General features: G+C 44.4%; 1 protein-coding gene across 8 annotated transcripts in view; it reads left to right on the plus strand.

The window, feature by feature from the left end:
* Nucleotides 1–13,960, plus strand: part of LOC140650666 (transducin-like enhancer protein 4) — a 104,567-nt gene extending 90,607 nt beyond the window's left edge. For 2 of the 8 annotated variants that reach the window (XR_012042118.1, XM_072859324.1), the window contains one exon: nucleotides 813–2,835. Coding sequence is in view for 3 of the 8 variants with exons in the window: in XM_072859324.1 (XP_072715425.1) it covers nucleotides 813–824 (12 nt within the window). In the remaining 5 variants the exon portion in view is untranslated. The other 6 variants (XR_012042115.1, XR_012042116.1, XR_012042121.1 and 3 more) reach the window with 6 other exon arrangements.
* Nucleotides 13,961–19,101: the final 5,141 nt, after the last annotated feature.

Genomic DNA, 19,101 nt, shown 5'->3' on the forward strand with positions numbered 1-19,101 from the left:
TCTTTTTGCTTTGCTTGCTCATGCAGCTTTTGCTTCACCTATTAAACTGTCATTATCTCGATCCACGAGTTTACTTGTCTTCCTTCTATTTTCTCCCTGTCCTGCGGGAGAGGGAAGTGAGCAAGCAGCTGTGTGGGTGCTTGGCTGCTGGCTGGGGTGAATGCACCACAGTCCTTTTTGGTGCCCAAGCAGGGACTCGAGGGGTTTGAGATAACAGCAGATTTGATCAGAGTGTGCTAGACTGAATTTATAGCTGCTATAGCTGTTTAGCTTTTAATTGGCAGGTTCCTGGGCTTGCCACAGGGCTTGCTTGCTTTGCTGTCTATCAGTCTAGGGCTTGTTAGCAGCTGCTTTTGGCTTTTGCTGTTTGTTGTACTGCTAATCAACTTACTCTGCTGTGCCTGGGAACATTTTGATAACAACAATAGCCATGCAGCTGGGCTGGCATATGGCCCTGGCTGGTGTATGGCTGATGTTCCTATGCTGCCATACCAAATATGCTAAAACTCAAATATGAGTTCTAGCACAAATCCATTGGAATTGGAGTTGAAGGGACTGGAGACTCTGCATAAGCCCATGCTGGAAGAGGTACTTCCCCAAAGGGACGATGGCCTATGGATATGCCCACACTGGAGCAGGGACAACCCCAAAGGGACTATAGCCTATGGAGGACCCATGCTGGAGCAGGGGCAAGGAGTGGAGTTCATTGCAGTGTTAAACCCTATAGTCTGGTCTAAGGGGACAAGGGGTAGAGATTGTAATGGGTATATGTTTAAATTCTTCTAACTGATGATTTGAGTTGTATGTTATAGGAAGTACTATAGCAGGAACCACCAGAACCAATAGAGGATGAGACTCACAAGAAACTGGGCATGTGCAGCGGTGATCCAACCTGAGCTGGCTTTGGTGCCAAATAACTCAATACAACATGCTGCCTCTTCTGTCCTGAGCAACCACCATAATGGATGAAACCCAAGTCATGGACTAAATGAATTCAATGGACTTTTATGGACATTTGATGGGGGTGGCCATTAGAGTAAGGGAATGATATCTGTGTATATATCAAAGGACAGAAAGGGGGTTGGTGGTTAAAGAGGATGTATTAGATAGTGTAGGACTGTAGTTATCTTGACCGGGAGACCATTGTACCTCAAGGAGTTAGTAATCCACATAACATTTAGCCTGAGTAGGCCCAACCCTCTGCCATGCTGTACTATGCTGAACATACAGCTTGGCCTCCAGACCTGTGTTGTACTGCTCAGATTCCTTGGCCACAGGATAAACTTAGCTGGTTGATTGTAACAGAGGATCCTGCAAGCAGCTCCCACTTGGTACCAGCGATTACACCACCTGCGTGGCCTTGTCTTTATCTAAAAGTGCAGCAAGAATTTCTAATGTGAACATCCATTATGTAGAAATTATGAACAGAGTTGTTTTCTTGTAAGAAAATCCTATAAAAGATCAAATGACCAAAATTGGTTAACCCTTCCACAGATGGGATCTGCATGGCATACAGTGAGATAAATCCATCTGGGGTCTGTTCGATGCTGCACAAATGCAGGGTTCCCAGCATTTGAAGTGACATAAGATTTACTTGCTATCTATATTCCTATTTTATTAAGCCTTTTGTTGTCAGACCTTTCTTACTGAGATCCAGAAAGAACCCTGCACCATCTCTCTGACCAAGGCAATGTAACATTTTTATAATTAAGTACAAGCTACGGAACATCATAATTAAAATTGTAATGACTAAACTTTGCTTGTTTAAGATTTTTTCTGTAAAATAAGCAATATCTTAAAAAAAGCTCTGTTGTTGAACCCTAAGTATGACTGATTTTTTACACAGAATACATCTTCTCTATAAGTAATATTTCAGTTAGAATTACAATCCAGAAAAAGATGAAGGTGGATGTTTAGTGAGTATGTAAAAGTTGACTGTAAAATACTGTTAAAATAGTAGGAAATTGAGAAGATCTATTTTCAGCTAGTTTATTGTATTCAGCTGGGACTTGATCCTGCAGAGAAATTGCTTGAAAGATATCTTTTAAGGACTCACATTGTTTCTTTCAGATGTTTCAAAGTGCTGTCCTAGCAAGTAAGGAAAGGAATACATCACTAGACTTGATACCAACACATTCCTATTTAAAGTAGTTATGAAAGAGAAAGCTGCAGGTCTCTGACTGTGAACTGTGCTGGAAGGCTTTTAACCATTTATGACTCAAAAAAATCAATTATGTACCTTGGATTGTGTAATTAGTGAAGTCACCTATTCACACTCAGATAGAATACTATTTAGGCATCAAAACTCACAGTGGGAGATAATAAATTACTCAGTTTGAGCGGAATCCTCCAGTTCAACTACACTCTATTAATGCTTTGGGAAGCAAGGACCAGGAACTGGACAGTTCCTCCATCCCTTGTCTTTCTTGCTGCTGATGATCACGATGGCCTTTCGTGGTCACCCAGCAGCTGCAATGCAACTGGGCTGGAGTACCTCTGTAGAAAGGTGATACAGAGCTGGTTGTGTTGGGTTCCTGCCTTTAAGGTGTTCCTAAATGACACAAGATTTCACATGATATCCCCAGAGGGGTTGTAAGTCTTCTTTGTAACCATGCAGTGCCTATAAAGTCAGGGTCAAATAACTCATCTTTGTTTATTTGCATTTTTTTCCATGTTCCGAACTGCTTGACCTCCTTTGTTACATACTCATTTTTCATACCTGCGAACTGGCTCATATGGAGTGTGTTTTGACATACCTCAGTTGTGTTTGATAAAGAGAATTAGCCCAGAAAAATCTCTGCTCAAAGAAAGCCTCAGTTTAAAAAACTTAATTCTGTATTCACAGGCGTGGTGGGTTGACCCTGGACAGCAGTCAAGCACCCACATAGCCACCCGTTCACTCCCCTCTCCCAAGGGTTGGGAAGAAAAAAGAAGGAAGGCAAGAAGACTCGTGGATTGAGATAAAGACATTTTAATAGGGAAAGCAAAACCTGTGAGCAGTATAGGGACAACTTTTATCCAAGATAAAAAGTGACAGGTGCGCTGCCCCCAGCTTCTGGCAGAAATCCTTCCTCCCTACAGCCAGCAACATGTACCACTTGCCCCGGAACTCACTCCCCTCTTCCGGCCACCCCCTTCCAGTTTACCTGGAAGTACATCAGACCAGGAATTCCCTTCCCCTACATACACAGGGGGGCGACACTTTGTTTCAGATGCCATTTTATGGCAGGGAGCTGCCATTTTGTAAAACATAACCCACATGTTTTCATGCTGCTCTGTGACTGGCTGATGGCAATTTCTTGACTCTGTCATATCCATGTGTTCTCAGATCTCCCTCTAACTGGCTGCCCACTTCCTTTGTACCAGGAAGTGCTCAGATATAAAAATATATACATTTATATACAATATAGAGAAATGTGTGTAGAAATATGTATAAATATATATTTATACATAGATACACTATTTTATATACATTTATAAAGATTTAGAAAATAAATAAATGTATCCATAAAAGCATAGGTATAAAATGGATAAAACATTCTTTAATAAGAGCTAATGGAATTAATAATTAAGGTTTAAATGGGAATAGAAAGTAATTAGACAAAAGTAAAAGGCAGGTTCGGGATCGCCCACTAACAAGGCTGCAGAACAAACCCTAACATGCCTTGGGTGGGAGGGGAACTTCAAGAGAGCAGAGGTGCACCGAAAGGGTGTGTGGGGGGAAGAACAAGTTGGAACATGCTCAAGGGCTACAGACCTGACCCCTACTAGGAGGCACACCAGGGGGCTCCTTGTGCAAATTTTGTCATGTGCAAAGAGACCATTCCTGTGAGCTGAACTGAGAGGCCCCCGCATCCAGGCACAGTCCAACAGGATGACCATGCAGTATTACCGGGGCAGTCTTCGGGATTTGCATGGTGCTGCAAGATATAGGCAACATTGTCTGTGAAAATGGAAAACCAGAACAAAATGCCAACTTCAGAAGAACATACGCATGGGGACAATAAGGAAAAGACCCTAAGGGGTTCCTCAAAAAGACATGTGAACCAGAAGAACCGGCCAATGCGCCCATGAACCGCAAACTGGATTTTGAGGTCAGTGTCACACAGAGAGCAGGTGGTAGTGGGGAACTACCTTTGCCCATAGTTGTGGAGGATCTTACAGCTACCTGTAGGACCATTATGGGGTGCTGGCTGGTGCTTTATGCGTTTCCTTATCCTTAGGGAAATGGTTCAAATAAGAGGCAGAAGACTAAGCATGCAATCAAAACTGTCTTGTTAGACTGAATTACTGCCAGAGCAGCAAGACCCAGGCTTTGGGACACAGACCGCAGCTCTATGTCCTTAGGGGTCACATCTACTGTAACCAGATGTAACCAAAATGATTAGTTCGTTCTTTTGTAACTAAGCAACATAGAGATAGGAGCAGGTTAGACAATGCTTTAATATTGTGTTTGTACACCTATGGCTATGGATATGCTACTATGCCCAAAGACAATAGGACAAGGAGTAGTATGGACATGCTGCTATGCTCCCAGTACAGCCCCAGCCCATCTTGACAAAGAGTCGAGGAGTAGTTAGAATAATTGGTTTGTGTTAGAATAGGAATAAGGGTGCCAAATCATTGTTAGGGGCCATGCACCATGAAGAAGGGAAGCAAGTTACATAAGCAAGGTGGGATTGCGCATGTCCAGAAGAAGGGGTCAACTAAAGGACACACCTGTACAAACACCCAGGACCACCAGAGACCCCCACAGAAGCCCCTCAGAGCTCAAGGACGCATGCGTAATGACCACGCAAATATGATAATTAGTTCCAGGAAATAGAATGAATATGTATGGTCATTCCAGGAAATTTGATGCATATGTATGTAATTGGACAATATAAGTTTTGGTTGATGTAACCTGCGGTATGCATGCTAGGTGGAACGATCCCCTGTGCATCCGGCGCCGTAATAAAGAATGCCTGCTTCTTAATGCTACATTGGTGTTAAGGAGTTTGATTCCTGATTTCGGTGACAGTTTTGGCGACCCAGATGGGATCCTGCTTCTGAATTTCAACGGATCCGAGGGATCACAGGACCTCCAGCCGGCACCGAGGGATTCTCAGGGAGAACCTCCGATCCCCGGACCGAAGAATTCTGAGCAAGATCCCCTGGAACAAGGTAATAAGGCATTCTTCTAATGGGTAACAGAACTTTAGGTAGGACGTGGGTTAGAGTCCCACTTTGGGCAGTACGTGGGGTTAGAGTCCCACTTTAGGTGGGACGTGGGTTAGAGTCCCACCAAAGGTAGGACGTGGGTTAGAGTCCCACCAAAGCCTGCTCGTAAGGCGCGGCGAAAGCTACGCAGGGTTGGGCTAAAGAGGTACCTCGGTTGGTAAGTCTCTGCTAGGCAAAAGCCTGTGGAGCGGGGCCCAAGGGGGAGTCTTCAACGGGGGGTTGAGGTCTCCAAGGTTGGGATTTCCGGCAGGGGGCTGGAATCCCAGAGGGAGCTCCAACAAGGGTTGGGGTCCCTCTGACTAGTGCTTGTGATAGTGCACAATCACAACCACTAGTCTTTTGGGAGATGGGTACATTTCCGAGTAAGAAACCCATCCCACAAAGAACACCTTTGGGATATATTTTAAAACATTGGAAAGATCTAGGGGGTGATCTTTTGACTCGGAAACAATTAATTGAATATTGTCATTATTGGTGGCCAATGTATACTTTGGAAGGTGGGGAGAAATGGCCAGAAAATGGGACATTGCGATATAATACCATCTTGCAATTAATGTTATTTTGCAAAAGGGAAGGTAAATGAGATTAAATACCTTATGAGGTATTTATTTTTGCTTTGAGAAATCATCTGGAGTGGCAAAAACAGTGTGGGATTACCCAGTAAGATTTTATGGCATTGACTTTGGAAAAAACAGGGAAGGAATAAGAGTTTAAGATGATGTTGCTCTGCCTGTAGCATTGGAAAAGGGAATGTCCCAAAGTGAGACAATTGGATCCTTCACTACAGGCAATTAAGTTGATGACTCTGCATGATGAGGACTGAAGGAGAACAGGAGAGTCAACCCCAGCTAAACACCTGGTTACATTAAAGCTGGGGAATGATGAGGCAGAATTTTTAGTTGATACAGGGACAACATATTCGGTATTAAATATATGCAAAGGGGGGTTTAGTCACAAAACTATAAGTGTTGTTGGGGGAGCAGGGTGGAAGGAAAATCGGCCGTTTTTACAACCTTTGAAATTCAAATTGGGAAAGCAATGGGTGACTCATCAATTTTTGTATATGCCAGAATGTCCATCATCTTTGTTAGGAAGAGATATATTGAGTAAATTGAATGCACAAAATAATTTTTTTTTAAAAATGGGGAGACTCAGCTGTTAATACCTGAATCAAAAGCTGTGGCAGCGAGAATTTTTATGTTACAGAACACACCAAGACCGAAGGAAGAAATTCCTGCAGAAGTGGAGGATGCAGTAACACCCTTGGTATGGGCTAGTGGAATTCTAGGTCGGTCTAAATTGGTGGAACCAGTAAAAGTTGTTCTAAAATCTGGAACTAAACCGGTAAGACAAAAGCAGTATCCTATTAAGTGGGAAGCTAGAAAGGGGTTGGAAGAATTAATAACAAAATTTTTGGATTATGGATTATTGATAGAGTGTGAATCAGAATGTAATACCCTGATATTGCCAGTGAAAAAGCAGAATGGCAAGGAATATAGGTTAGTTCAAGATTTAAGAGCTGTAAATCAGATTAAGACATTCACCTGGTAGTAGCTAACCCATATACCTTGGTGACATCCTTAAAAGAAAAACATAAGTGGTTTACTGTACTAGATCTCAAGGATGCTTTCTTCTGCATACCTCTAGACAAAGATAGCCAGGCATATTTGCCTTTGAATGGGAAAGCCCCACCACTGGACGCAAGACACAACTCACCTGGACGGTGCTTACCTCAAGGGTTCAAAAATAGTCCTGCAATATTTGGTAGTCAGTTGGCAAAGGAATTGGAAGTGTGGAAAAAAGAAACTTCAGAAGGAATAATATTGCAGTATGTAGATGACATCTTGATAGCAGCAGAGACTCAGGAGGACTGTTTACAAGTGACCATCAGCTTGTTGAATTTTTTGGGACAAGCAGGATACCGAGTATCAAAAAGCAAGGCTCAGATTAGGAAAGAGACTGTGATATATTTAGGCTTTGAAATTTCGCAAGGACAAAGAAGATTGGGAGCAGGCAGAAAGGAAGCAATTTGTCAAGTTCCAGAACCCAGAACGATATGGGAACTGCGGACATTTTTGGGTATGGTCGGGTGGTGTCGATTGTGAATCCTCAATTATGCAGCTTTGAAAGGATCCCAGGAGAATCACCTGTTGTGGACACCTGAGTGTTGGACAGCTTTTAAAAATCTGAAGAAGGCTTTGATGTCTGCACCTGTGTTAGGACTCCCAGATTTAGCAAAGCCTTTTGAATGTTTGTACATGAGCGATAACATCTTGCTTTGGGTGTGTTGACTCAAAAATTAGGAACTTGGAAACGGGTCGTTGGGTATTTTTCTAAGCAATTGGATAATGTCAGCAAGGGATGGCCTGGATGCTTGCAAGCTGTGGCAGCAACTGTACTCTTAATCCAAGAAGCAAGGAAATTAACCATGGGGCAGAAAATTACGGTTTATGTCCCACATATGGTAATTTCTGTCTTGGAGCAAAAAGGGGGGCATTGGCTGTCCCCGAGCCACATGCTCAAATACCAGGTCACTCTCTTGGAACAGGATGATGTGGATCTTAAAACTACAACAGCAGTGAACCCAGCAATGTTTTTGAGCTCGGAAATGGGTGAGTCTTTACACCAGGATTGTTTGCAAACTATTGAGCAGGTATATTCTAGCAGACAGGACCTGAAGGACGAACCGCTGCCTAATCCTGATTTGGAGCTGTTTAAGAAATTCTTCAACTCCTCCAGGACATCCAGCAGCCCAAGGAAGCAGTGGTAATGCATTGTAAAGCCCATCAATTTGGACAAACCGTGGTAAATGTGGGCAACTGATTGGCTGATAAAACTGCTAGAGAGGCAGCGGAGCAAAGCATCCTTGCCCTGGTACCAGTAAAACAGGTAAAACTTCCAACCCCGAAACCAAATTATGGTAAATTGGATAGATTATTGGCAGAACAGTTGAGAGTAGTAGAAAATGAGGTGGGTAACACCCACCCAACAAGTCATAGTTACCCCACAAATAATGATAAAAATAGCAGAGGAAAACCAGAGAGAAACACATGGGGGAATTGAAGCAATGATTGTGGATTTACAGAAATCAAGATTGCTGTGTGCACATCCCAAATGTTACAGCTGCTTTGAATGACCAAATAGATGATATGAAGAGGGTGGCACAGCAGGCTCAAGGTTTAAGGAGTGAAATGCAAACAAATTGGTTAGGCCAAATTTTGGAACATTTTGCATTTTCTCTTAAAGGATGGATAAGTGAGTTGTTACAGATGCTAATCATTTTGATTACAGTTGTTTTGGTGATTTGTTTGGTTTATCAATGTTTAAAAAAAATGTTGACACAGAAATCAGTGATGAAGCATCGTACACCAATGCCAGGAGAGAAGCCACCTGCTTATGTTGAGATATGAAAGATTAGTAGTAGAAGCATTGAAAAGATAATTATTTCAAAACTTCCAAAGGGGGGAAATGTAACCAGATGTAACCAAAATTATTAGTTTGTTCTTTTGTAACTAAGCAACATAGAGATAGGAGCAGGTTAGACAATGCTTTAATATTGTGTTTGTACACCTATGGCTATGGATATGCTACTATGCCCAAAGACAATAGGACGAGGAGTAGTATGGACATGCTGCTATGCTCCCAGTACAGCCCCAGCCCATCTTGACAAAGAGTCGAGGAGTAGTTAGAATAATTGGTTTGTGTTAGAATAGGAATAAGGGTGCCAAATCATTGTTAGGGACCATGCACCATGAAGAAGGGAAGCAAGTTACATAAGCAAGGTGGGATTGCGCATGTCCAGAAGAAGGGGTCAACTAAAGGACACACCTGTATGACCACCAAGGACCACCAGAGACCCCCACAGAAGCCCCTTGGAGCTCAAGGACGCATGCGCAATGACCACGCAAATATGATAATTAGTTCCAGGAAATAGAATGAATATGTATGGTCATTCTGGGAAATTTGATGCATATGTATGTAACTGGATAATATAAGTTTCGGCTGATGTAACCTGCGGTATGCACGCTAGGTGGAATGATCCCCCGTGCATCCGGCGCCGTAATAAAGAATGCCTGCTTCTTAATACTACATTGGTGTTAAGGAGTTTGATTCCCGATTTCGGTGACACTACCGCAGAAAGAACAAGTGGATCAGTAAGAGCAATGGGGGTGTTGCAGAGTGGAAAGACCATTATTATTTTGGGGCACAGAGGAGTAGCTAGCAGGATGGTGGTGATAAAAAGGTTGGTGAGGCTGTTAGTTCTGGGGCCTTGGTTTGCAGGCTAGCAAAACAGAAAAAACCTGTTACAACAAAGACTGCTAATTAGGAAAGCTAAACAAATTTTGCGTCACTGCAAACATCTTGTTGGCAAGGGGTTATGGGAAACCACAAGGGACCTTAAATGCAAACTGATTTTGGGTAGAAAATGACTGCTGGGAAGGGACTTCCCAGTTACTGCAGCCCCCTACAGAGCAAGAGGCTGTTAAACACAATAAGGCTGCTTCCCTGGGATGGGGGGGCACCTGCTGCACTCCCAAGTCCTAAGGGGGCATTTGAAATCCCAGCTTTACCCCCAGCCTCAAATGTAGCAGGGGTAGTGGTAAAAAATTATGGGAACTCATCGTTATATGTGAATTATTACAGAGCCCAAGGCAGGCAATGGTCTCCCTGGTTTTCAAGGCATTCCTGTGAAGTATGGTGTTGGAGGTATATTCCGTAGCTCGTTTAGAAAGGCTGTCCCACTTTTGAAAAGGGGGTTGGAAATTGTTAAGCCACACGTTAAAAGTGCCACTCAAGATATTGCAAAAAAACATGTTTGGACATGTTTCCAAAGTTGTCATGAACAAGTTGGAAATGCCATCAAATCAGGAGGGCTTGGGACTTGCTTATATTCAAAGAAAAAGCCTTAAAAGAAAGAGAGCCATGTCACGCCCCTGGAGGGAAGGTCTGCCCCAGCCCTTTAAAAGAAAAAGGAAGGGGGATGCCAGGGAGCATTCTGGCCAGGACAAGAAGAAAAGAACAGGAAACCAGGTGAAATGGTGCAAAAGAAACAGGAAACACAGAGAAAGAGGTCCTGTTCTACCACTAGAAAAGGAAATCTATTTTAAAAGGAATGGCTTTCATTCATGGCTGCTCAGAAGAATGTACCAAACCCGAGCTGGATTTGTTTGAAATGTCCCCAAACAGACCAGCATTAAGAAAAGCCTGTTTATTGAGGTGCCTCCACTTTCCACTATTGCAGAGTCTGCACCTCTGGAATTTTCATAGCATGGAATGGGGAAGATCACATAGACCTGAACAACACCATGCTGTACCTTTGCTACAAGATTGTAAAAGCTGACGGGTCCAACCTTGGAGCCAGTGAGTCTGTGGGGCTTGCAAATTACGCACTGCCCTCTACTTTCAGACAGCTGGATGTTACGCTGAGGTCAGACTGAAAAGCCAGAGTAACAACTGCTACCCCACCACACCTTCATTGAGTTACTTCTCAGTTACAGCTGTGACATGCTGTCCACGCACTTCTCCACAGAGCTATTCTACAAAGACACAGTCGGGCAGCAGGAAGCAGTCACGCTGGATGGTGTCAATAATCAGGGGTTCAGGCAATGCTCAGCTCTGACCACCTGGAGTAGGAGGACCGAGCTATTGGGACCTCTCCACAGCGACCTGTTCTTTCAAGACAAGCTTTTGTTGAACGGTGTGGATGTAAAAATTAAGCTGGCACACAGAAAATACAGATTTTGTTTGATGAGCTCCCCAGTGGCAGTAGCCTGCAAGCTGGTTATTAACTATGCTCGCTGTTTGTGAAGAAGGTGTGGGGTGGCACCTGGAGTGTGTTTGAGGCACACTGAGGCATTACTCACGGACAACACTAAATACCTGGTGGACTGGTTGGGCATGAAAGTGTTCAGCCCAGCTGGCAGTAGTGTCAGCAACCAGGAAAATTTGTTTCTGGGACAGCTGCCCAAGCTTATTGTTATTGTGCTCATAGATAACTGCTTTTAGTGGCAATTATGCTAAGAACCCTTTCAACTTTAAACATTATGATATAAATGTTGTGGCCCTGTATGTGGGTGGTGAACAAATGCCAGTGAAACTGCTGGCAGCCTGATTTTGGGAATGGCTGCTGTGTGAGAGAATACATCCAGCTTGTTCAGACAATTGGCATCCATATGAAAGATCATTCCCTGCTGGTTGACAGAGAAGAGTTCACCTGTGGCTAAACACTGTTCACCTTTGACCAGTCTCCAGACCAAGAATGGGCTGATCACTGTAAGGGTATGTGGAAGGAGAATGTCTGCTCCTTTAAGGATATCAGGTCAAGGAGTGTTTCAGTGCAAAAAAGGATAATAAGAAAAGAAGGAAGCCATAAACAAGAACAAACAGGGACACAAACCTGACCAACAAATGATAAGGGAGGCAGTGTCAAGAACCAAACCTAGTCAGTCGCACTAATTGATAAAGATATGTGGAATGGGGGAATGTTTATTTCAGTAAGTTTATCTGATCAAGGACCTTGTCAAATGGGATACTAAGGTAAAGGGGGAAGCCATAAACAAAATATACAGAGATCCAAATCTGACAGGCAAACATAATGGAGAAAAAGACTAGAAACAAACCTCATCAGTCACGCTAATTAATGGCCTATCAAGGAACTGCAGGCCTACTGGGACTTTGCAACAGAATGCAAACCTGAGGGTCCAGGATGTTGCAGGGGGTTGGTGGAACTATGTCACCTGATGAGGCAATGTGCAGGGGAAGGGGGAGCAGGGAGGAACAAAGACAGGGGTAGAGAGAAAGGGGTATAAAAGGGGCCGGTCGCATGTAAAACAGGGCCGGTCAGTACTCTTCTTTGGCTGAGCCCTATGCCTGATCACTGCAGTCTGTCCTATCTTATTAAATCTTTTCTTAACTATCTCTTTATGTAATATCATTCTCTATTCCATGTATATGTGTTCTGCAAGGGCTAAGTGCCAGCTACTAGTGAGACCAGCGTGAGTGGATTTGGGGCCAGCTACTGGAGTCAGACCAGAGGTGTGGGCACCCCGCAGCCTGTGGTGTCAGCTACTGGAGCAGGTGAGGCTCTCAGCATCAGTAGGTGGAGGGGCCATAGGTCTCTGGATCTTGGCGGGTCCTATAGACTTTGAGCCTAGAGTGCCAGCTACTGGGGGGGACCGGTGTGAGTGAGGTGAATGAGGGACTCAGTGCCACTGGCTGGAGCAGGACCATGGGTCACAGCCCATGTTCCTGGTGCCAGCTATGGGGGAGGGGGGAGAATGCCTGTATCTTCCCCAAACCTGGTGTGCATGGGGGTGTGGGTGTGTAATTCACTAGCAAACTTGAAGCTGGACTAGCCGGCAAGTAGGAGGCCCTGGATCTGGCCAGGGTATCATTTTCCACTCTCCCCCAGTAATCATCTTTGTGCCTGTAATTTTACTATATGATGGATGGATGACATATCTTACTCTTTAAATAATAAACATGCAGTAATATTGTGTTTGTATCTTAGTGGCCCACACAGTAATTGTTTACATAATCAAGAAAAGTAGATAACTTGCCCTAAGTTACCATAATGTTCAGGAACCTGGCATTCCAAGTACACACATACTAATTTTGTGTATGTTCCTGCATACCCTTAGTACTCATGTAATGACTCTTTGCTTGGTTCTGCAGCTGCCCAGAAATGCATCCTCCAAGTATCAGCATGATAACAGTGGTATTTGGTCCCAAGGTGAACATGCACTGAGAGAAGAGTTAATCACTGCCCATCTAACAGTGCTGTATGTGGTTTTCTAGCTGTAGATGTAGTGTAACAGGAGCTGGTGGAAGGCCAGGACTTACGTAAAGTTGATAAGGGGGATTCAGACTGGAAAGCGGAACGTCTAAACAAGAATTACTGTCCTTGGGAGTAAAGCACATCCTGGAGAAATATGTAAGCTAATTAAGATGTTCTGGGAACCATCTGAAACAACTAGTAGAAGTGTGATAAGAAGCACCCTCACGCAAACTATCCTCATTATAATACTAAAAGTCACACCCCTTGAGCTGGAGACCCCAGCCCAAGCAGAGACCCCTCACCTTTGAGCATGCACAGAATATTAAAGTAGCACTGTAGCTTTAAGTTGAAACAAGAGAAATGTAGACCAATAGAAAACTACTTTGTGTAATTACTTATGCATATGTATAATTAGACCGTATAAATACTGTACCTGCGTGACCGAACTTTGTGCTAGCTTTGTGGAGCTACCACCTAGCACCCATCTCTGCGCAGACATGAAATAAAATACCTCTGCCCTGTGTGTATATTGACGCCTCGCACACCGGGTAAACGACCTCACACTTGTGGGATAACAGTTCTTGGTGACCCAGATGGGACTGAGGTGACAACCTTGCCTGGTTCATCTTGCCGCATCCAACGGGGAGAAGAGAACTGAATGGACTCCAGCGCGCACCGACCTGTTGATCGGGGATTCCTTCAGCTCCTCTCCTGCAGTTGGGCGGTAAGCAACACAATGGTGTAATGCTACTGAAAAGAGGTATTTTGGGGGGGGATATGAGAAAAGGGAGGTAGGGGTAAGATCTCTCAGGAAGCAGGCACCATCTGTTCTGTTCTGGGCTCTGCATAAGATGCTGTCGTGGTTTAGCCCCAGCCAGGAACTAAGCACCACGCAGCCGCTCGCTCACTCCCCCCTGGTGGGATGGGGGAGAGAATTGGAAGAGCAAAAGTAAGAAAACTCCTGGGTTGAGATAAAGACAGTTTAATAGGTAAAGCAAAAGCAGCGAACGCAAGCAAAGCAAAGCAAGGAATTCATTCACTACTTCCCATGGGCAGGCAGGTGTTCAGCCACCTCCAGGAAAGCAGAGCTCCATCATGCGTAATGGTTACTTGGGAAGACAAACACCATCACTCCAAATGTCCCCCCCCTCCCTCTTCCCCAGCTTTATATACTGAGCATGACGCCACGCGGCACGGAACAGCCCCCTGGGTAGCCCGGATCAACTATCCTGGCCGCGTCCCCCCCCAGCCGCCCCTGCACCCGGCAGAGCATGGGAAGCTGAAAAGTCCCCGACCAGTGCGGCAACAACCAAAACATCTCTGTATTATCAACACTGTCTTCAGCACAAATCCAAAACACAGCCCCACACCAGACACTACAAAGAAAATCAACTCTATCTCAGCTGAAACCAGGACAGTATCCACCCCTTATTCCATACCATTTCCGCCATGTTCAGGTCTCACACTATCCAATACATTCTCATTACCCACCACCACCCTTCCCATCCTTTGATATAATACACACATATCTTTCCCTTAGTCTATGGACCACCCCTATAAAATGTCTGTAAAATATCCAGAAATGTCCACAAGATGTCCACTGAGTTCATTTAGTCCATGACTTTGGGCTTCATCTCTTATGGTTGTTACTCAGGACAGGAGAGGTGGTGTGTTTCTTGGAGTTATTGGGCACCAAAGCCAGCTCAGGTCAGGTCACTGCTGCACCTGCACTGCTTCTTGTAAGGCTTGTCCTCCATTTGTTCAGGTGGTTCCGGCTGTAGTAATTCCTATAACATGCAACTCAAATCCTGGGTTACAACAATTTAAAGGTCTATCCATTACAATGTCCACCCCTGGTCCTTTTGGGCCAGGTTATAGGGTTTAACATTGCAATAAACTCCTCCCCTTGCTCCTAGCCTGGCCAGCAACAAGGGGTTCCTGCTATAGTAATTCCCACAACATGCAACTCAAATCATGGGATACAACAATTTAAAGGTATTCCCATTACAATCTCCACCCCTGGTCCCTTTGGACCAGACCACCAAGTTTAACATTGCAATGAAGTCCTCCCCTTGCCCCTGCTCCAGCTTGGACTTATCCACAGAATGTAGTACCTTCAGAAGTAAACTTGCTCCAACATGGCCTCATGCACAGCCACTGATGTTTCAAGGTGTACCTGCTGCAGCATGGACTTCATCCACAGCCACAGATGCTTCAAGGTGTACCTGCTGCAGCATGGACTATCCACAGCCACAGATGCTTTGAGGTGTACCTGCTGCAGCATGGACTTCATCCACAGCCACAGATGCTTCGAGGTGCACCTTATCCAGCGTGAACTTATCCTTGGGCCACAATCCCTTCAGAGGTATACCTGCTGTGGCACAGACATAACCATGGCCATAGACGTTTCAAGATATACCTGCTCTGGCATGGGCTAATCCATGGGCACAGACGCTTCGGGGTGTCCTGCTCCCACATGGATTCATCCACAGGTCACAGTCCCTTCGACTCAAGTTCACACCGGAGTTCCAGCCTGTCCAGTACAGCAGCACAGAAACAGCAGTGATGTCCTGGCCATCTGCCAGCCCAGGCGCAAGGCCATTGCTGTTATCAGAATGTTCCCAGGCACAGCACAGTAAGATGATCAGCAGTACAGCAGCACGGCAAGCAGTGAAAGCAAAAAGCAGCCACTAACGAGCCCTAGACTCTAATATACAGTAAGGCAAGCAAGCCCCATGGCAAGCACAGAAGCCTGCCAATTAATAACTAAACAGCAATAACAGCTATAAATTCTATCATCTGGCACATTCCAATAAAATCTGTCATTATCTCAAACCCTTAGAGCGCCACGTTGGGCGCCAAAAAGGACTGTCGTGGTTTAGCCCCAGCCAGGAACTAAGCACCATGCAGCCGCTCGCTCACTCCCCCCTGGTGGGATGGGGGGGAGAATCGGAAGAGCAAAAGTAAGAAAACTCCTGGGTTGAGATAAAGACAGTTTAATAGGGAAAGCAAAAGCCGCGCACGCAAGCAAAGCAAAGCAAGGAATTCATTCACTCCTTCCCATGGGCAGGCAGGTGTTCAGCCACCTCCAGGAAAGCAGGGCTCCATCATGCGTAATGGTTACTTGGGAAGACAAACGCCATCACTCCAAATGTCCCCCCCGTCCCTCTTCCCCAGCTTTATATACTGAGCATGATGCCACGCGGCACGGAACAGCCCCCTGGGCAGCCCGGATCAACTATCCCGGCCGCGTCCCCCCCCAGCCGCCCCCGCACCCGGCAGAGCATGGGAAGCCGAAAAGTCCCCTACCAGTGCAGCAACAACCAAAACATCTGTGTATTATCAACACTGTCTTCAGCACAAATCCAAAACACAGCCCCACACCAGCCACTACAAAGAAAATTAACTCTATCTCAGCTGAAACCAGGACAGATGCATTGGGATAGATACGCGGCAGTAGCATAATTCTGTTTGTTTCTACACGCTGTTCTGTTCTGAGAAACGAAGGGAGACGTCCCTTGTTCTGGTTTGTGTAGAAACACTGGGTTTTTCGGTACCGATATGGGTGCTGCTGCTTCCCAGGAGGCACCCTTTTGCTCTCCTCTAGGATGCATCCTGAAGAATTGGAAGAAATTTGGGGGGGATCCCATGACTAAAAATAAGCTAAAATGATATTGTAATCAATGGTGGCCACAATATCAATTGGAAGATGGTGAAAAATGGCCTGAGAATGGATCCTTGAAATATAACTATATTGCAATTAATGTTTTTTTGTCAGAGAACTGAAAAATGGGATGAAATACCTTATGTGGATATGTTTTTTGTGTTAAAAAATGTTTGGGATATTAGGAAGAAATGTGGCTTAGTGGATTCTAAACATCAGATTGCAATATATGCGTTAAAAGAGAAAAAGGAAAATCTTGTTGTATTGCATTGAAACAACCTAGAAGGAATGCAAAGTACTGTTAAAACTGTAATGACTCCTCCTAATCCTAACTGGGGAGAGAAGAAGGATTTTAGAGAAGGCTAGAGAGGGACTGATCCAACAATGGGGGGGTGCCTAATACCAATATGTACCTCCCAAAAGAGGATCTGGGGTGGGATCCAAACACAAGTGGAGGATTACAAAGGGTAAAGGAATATCAGAAGTTAATTTTGTATGGGATTCAACATGGAGTGCAAAAGCCCAAGAATTTATCTAAACTATATGAAGTAAGACAGGGGGATAAAGAAACCCCATCAACCTTCTATGAGAGACTGTGTGAAGTAGCTCGAAAATGGACTGATCTGCTATGATCCGGAAGATGATAGCAATTCCAAGTTATTTAACATGCTGTTTATTGGTCAAGCGGCAGCAGATATAAGAAAGAAATTACAAAAGGTAGAGGGTGCGGATGGAATGACAGTCTCACAGTTATTGTCAATTGCATATAAGGTGTATAAAGTTTCCCCAGCTGATCCTCTGGTTCCAGTCAAGCTGGGGAATGAAATAATAGATTTTTTAATTGATAGTGGAGCCACACATTCTGTAGCTACTAGCTGTAGGGGACCCTTAAGTAGAACTAAAATAAGCGTTGTTGGTGCAACAGGGAAAAAGACTTTAAGGCCATTTTTACAACCTATGGAATGTTCCATTGGAAATACTAAATTAACTCATGAATTCTTTTATATGCCAGAATGCCCCTTACCATTGCTTGGACGGGATTTACTTTGTAAACCGAATGCACAACTAACTTTTTCTGAAGACTCTGTTCAGTTGCATATTCCTCCAGAGACTGCCTGGAAAGCCCAGATATGTTTGTTAACCGAGAAAGATCCTAATGAAGAAGTGAATATTCCAGAGGAAGTACTGAATGCAGTTATACCTCTGGCGTGGGCATTGAAGATACCCGGACGAGCGAAGAATGCGACCCCGGTAAAGATTAAACTGAAACCAGGAGCTCAACCGGTAAGAAAGAAACAATACCCCATTAAGCTGGAGGCCCGGAAAGGATCAGAACCTATAATAAGCTCTTTTTTAGAACATGGATTGTTACGGGAGTGTCAATCGGAATTGAATACTCCCATCCTACCTGTAAAGAAGCCCCATTCTTCTGAATATAGACTGGTACAGGACTTATGAGAAATTAATGCAAGGACAGTAGATGTCCACCCTGTGGTTCCAAACCCATATACCCTCCTTACTACAATCCCTAACAGTAATACTTATTTCACAGTATTAGATTTAAAGGACGCCTTCTTCTGTATACCTGTGGATGAGCAGAGCCAGACCATCTTCGCCTTTGAATGGGAGAATCCAAGTACAGGATGAAAGACACAACTCTGCTGGACTGTCCTTCCCCAAGGATTCAAGAACAGCCCTACCTTGTTTGGTAACACACTAGCCAAAGAATTGGAACTATGGCAAAATGATCATGATGCTGTACCATTGTTGCAATATGTTGATGATTTGCTAACTGGTTCTGACAGTTATGAGGCATGTCTGGAAGCCACCACCAGTTTGCTTAACTGTCTGGGCTTGGCAGGGTATCGGGTTTCTAAGAAAAAGGCTCAGATTGGGAAAAAAAACGTCCAATATATGGGGTTTTGTGAAAGGACCTGAGGGGGTTCTCGAATGGACACCTGAATGTAGGAAGAGTTTTGATGAAATTAAAAGGAAACCCATGGAGGCTTCTGCTTTGGGACTCCCGAATTTGAGGAAACCCTTCCAATTATATGTACATGAATGACAGCAAGTGGTATTAGGAGTTTTGACACAAAAATTGAGGAGCTGGAAAAGACTGGTGGGATATTTTTCAAAGCAATTAGTTGAGGTCAGTAAAGGCTGGCCCGCTTGTTTGAGGGCAGTAGCGGCGACTGCAACTTTGATTGAAGAATCTCGGAAATTGACATTAGGCTAACCGATTACTGTGTTTGTACCTCATGCTGTGTCTTCTCCCCTTGAAAATAAAGGGCATCACTGGATCTCCCCAAGCAGGGTAGCTAAATATCAAGCGGTGCTGCTGGAACAAGATGATGTTGTAATCTCCTTGACCTCTGCTCTAAATCCTGCAACTCTGCTAATTTCTGAAAAGATGATGGAAATTCTACTCAAGAAACTGCAC

This window comes from Ciconia boyciana, chromosome 4 (genome assembly GCF_034638445.1).
Source record: "Ciconia boyciana chromosome 4, ASM3463844v1, whole genome shotgun sequence".
Taxonomy (NCBI): Eukaryota; Metazoa; Chordata; class Aves; order Ciconiiformes; family Ciconiidae; genus Ciconia; species Ciconia boyciana.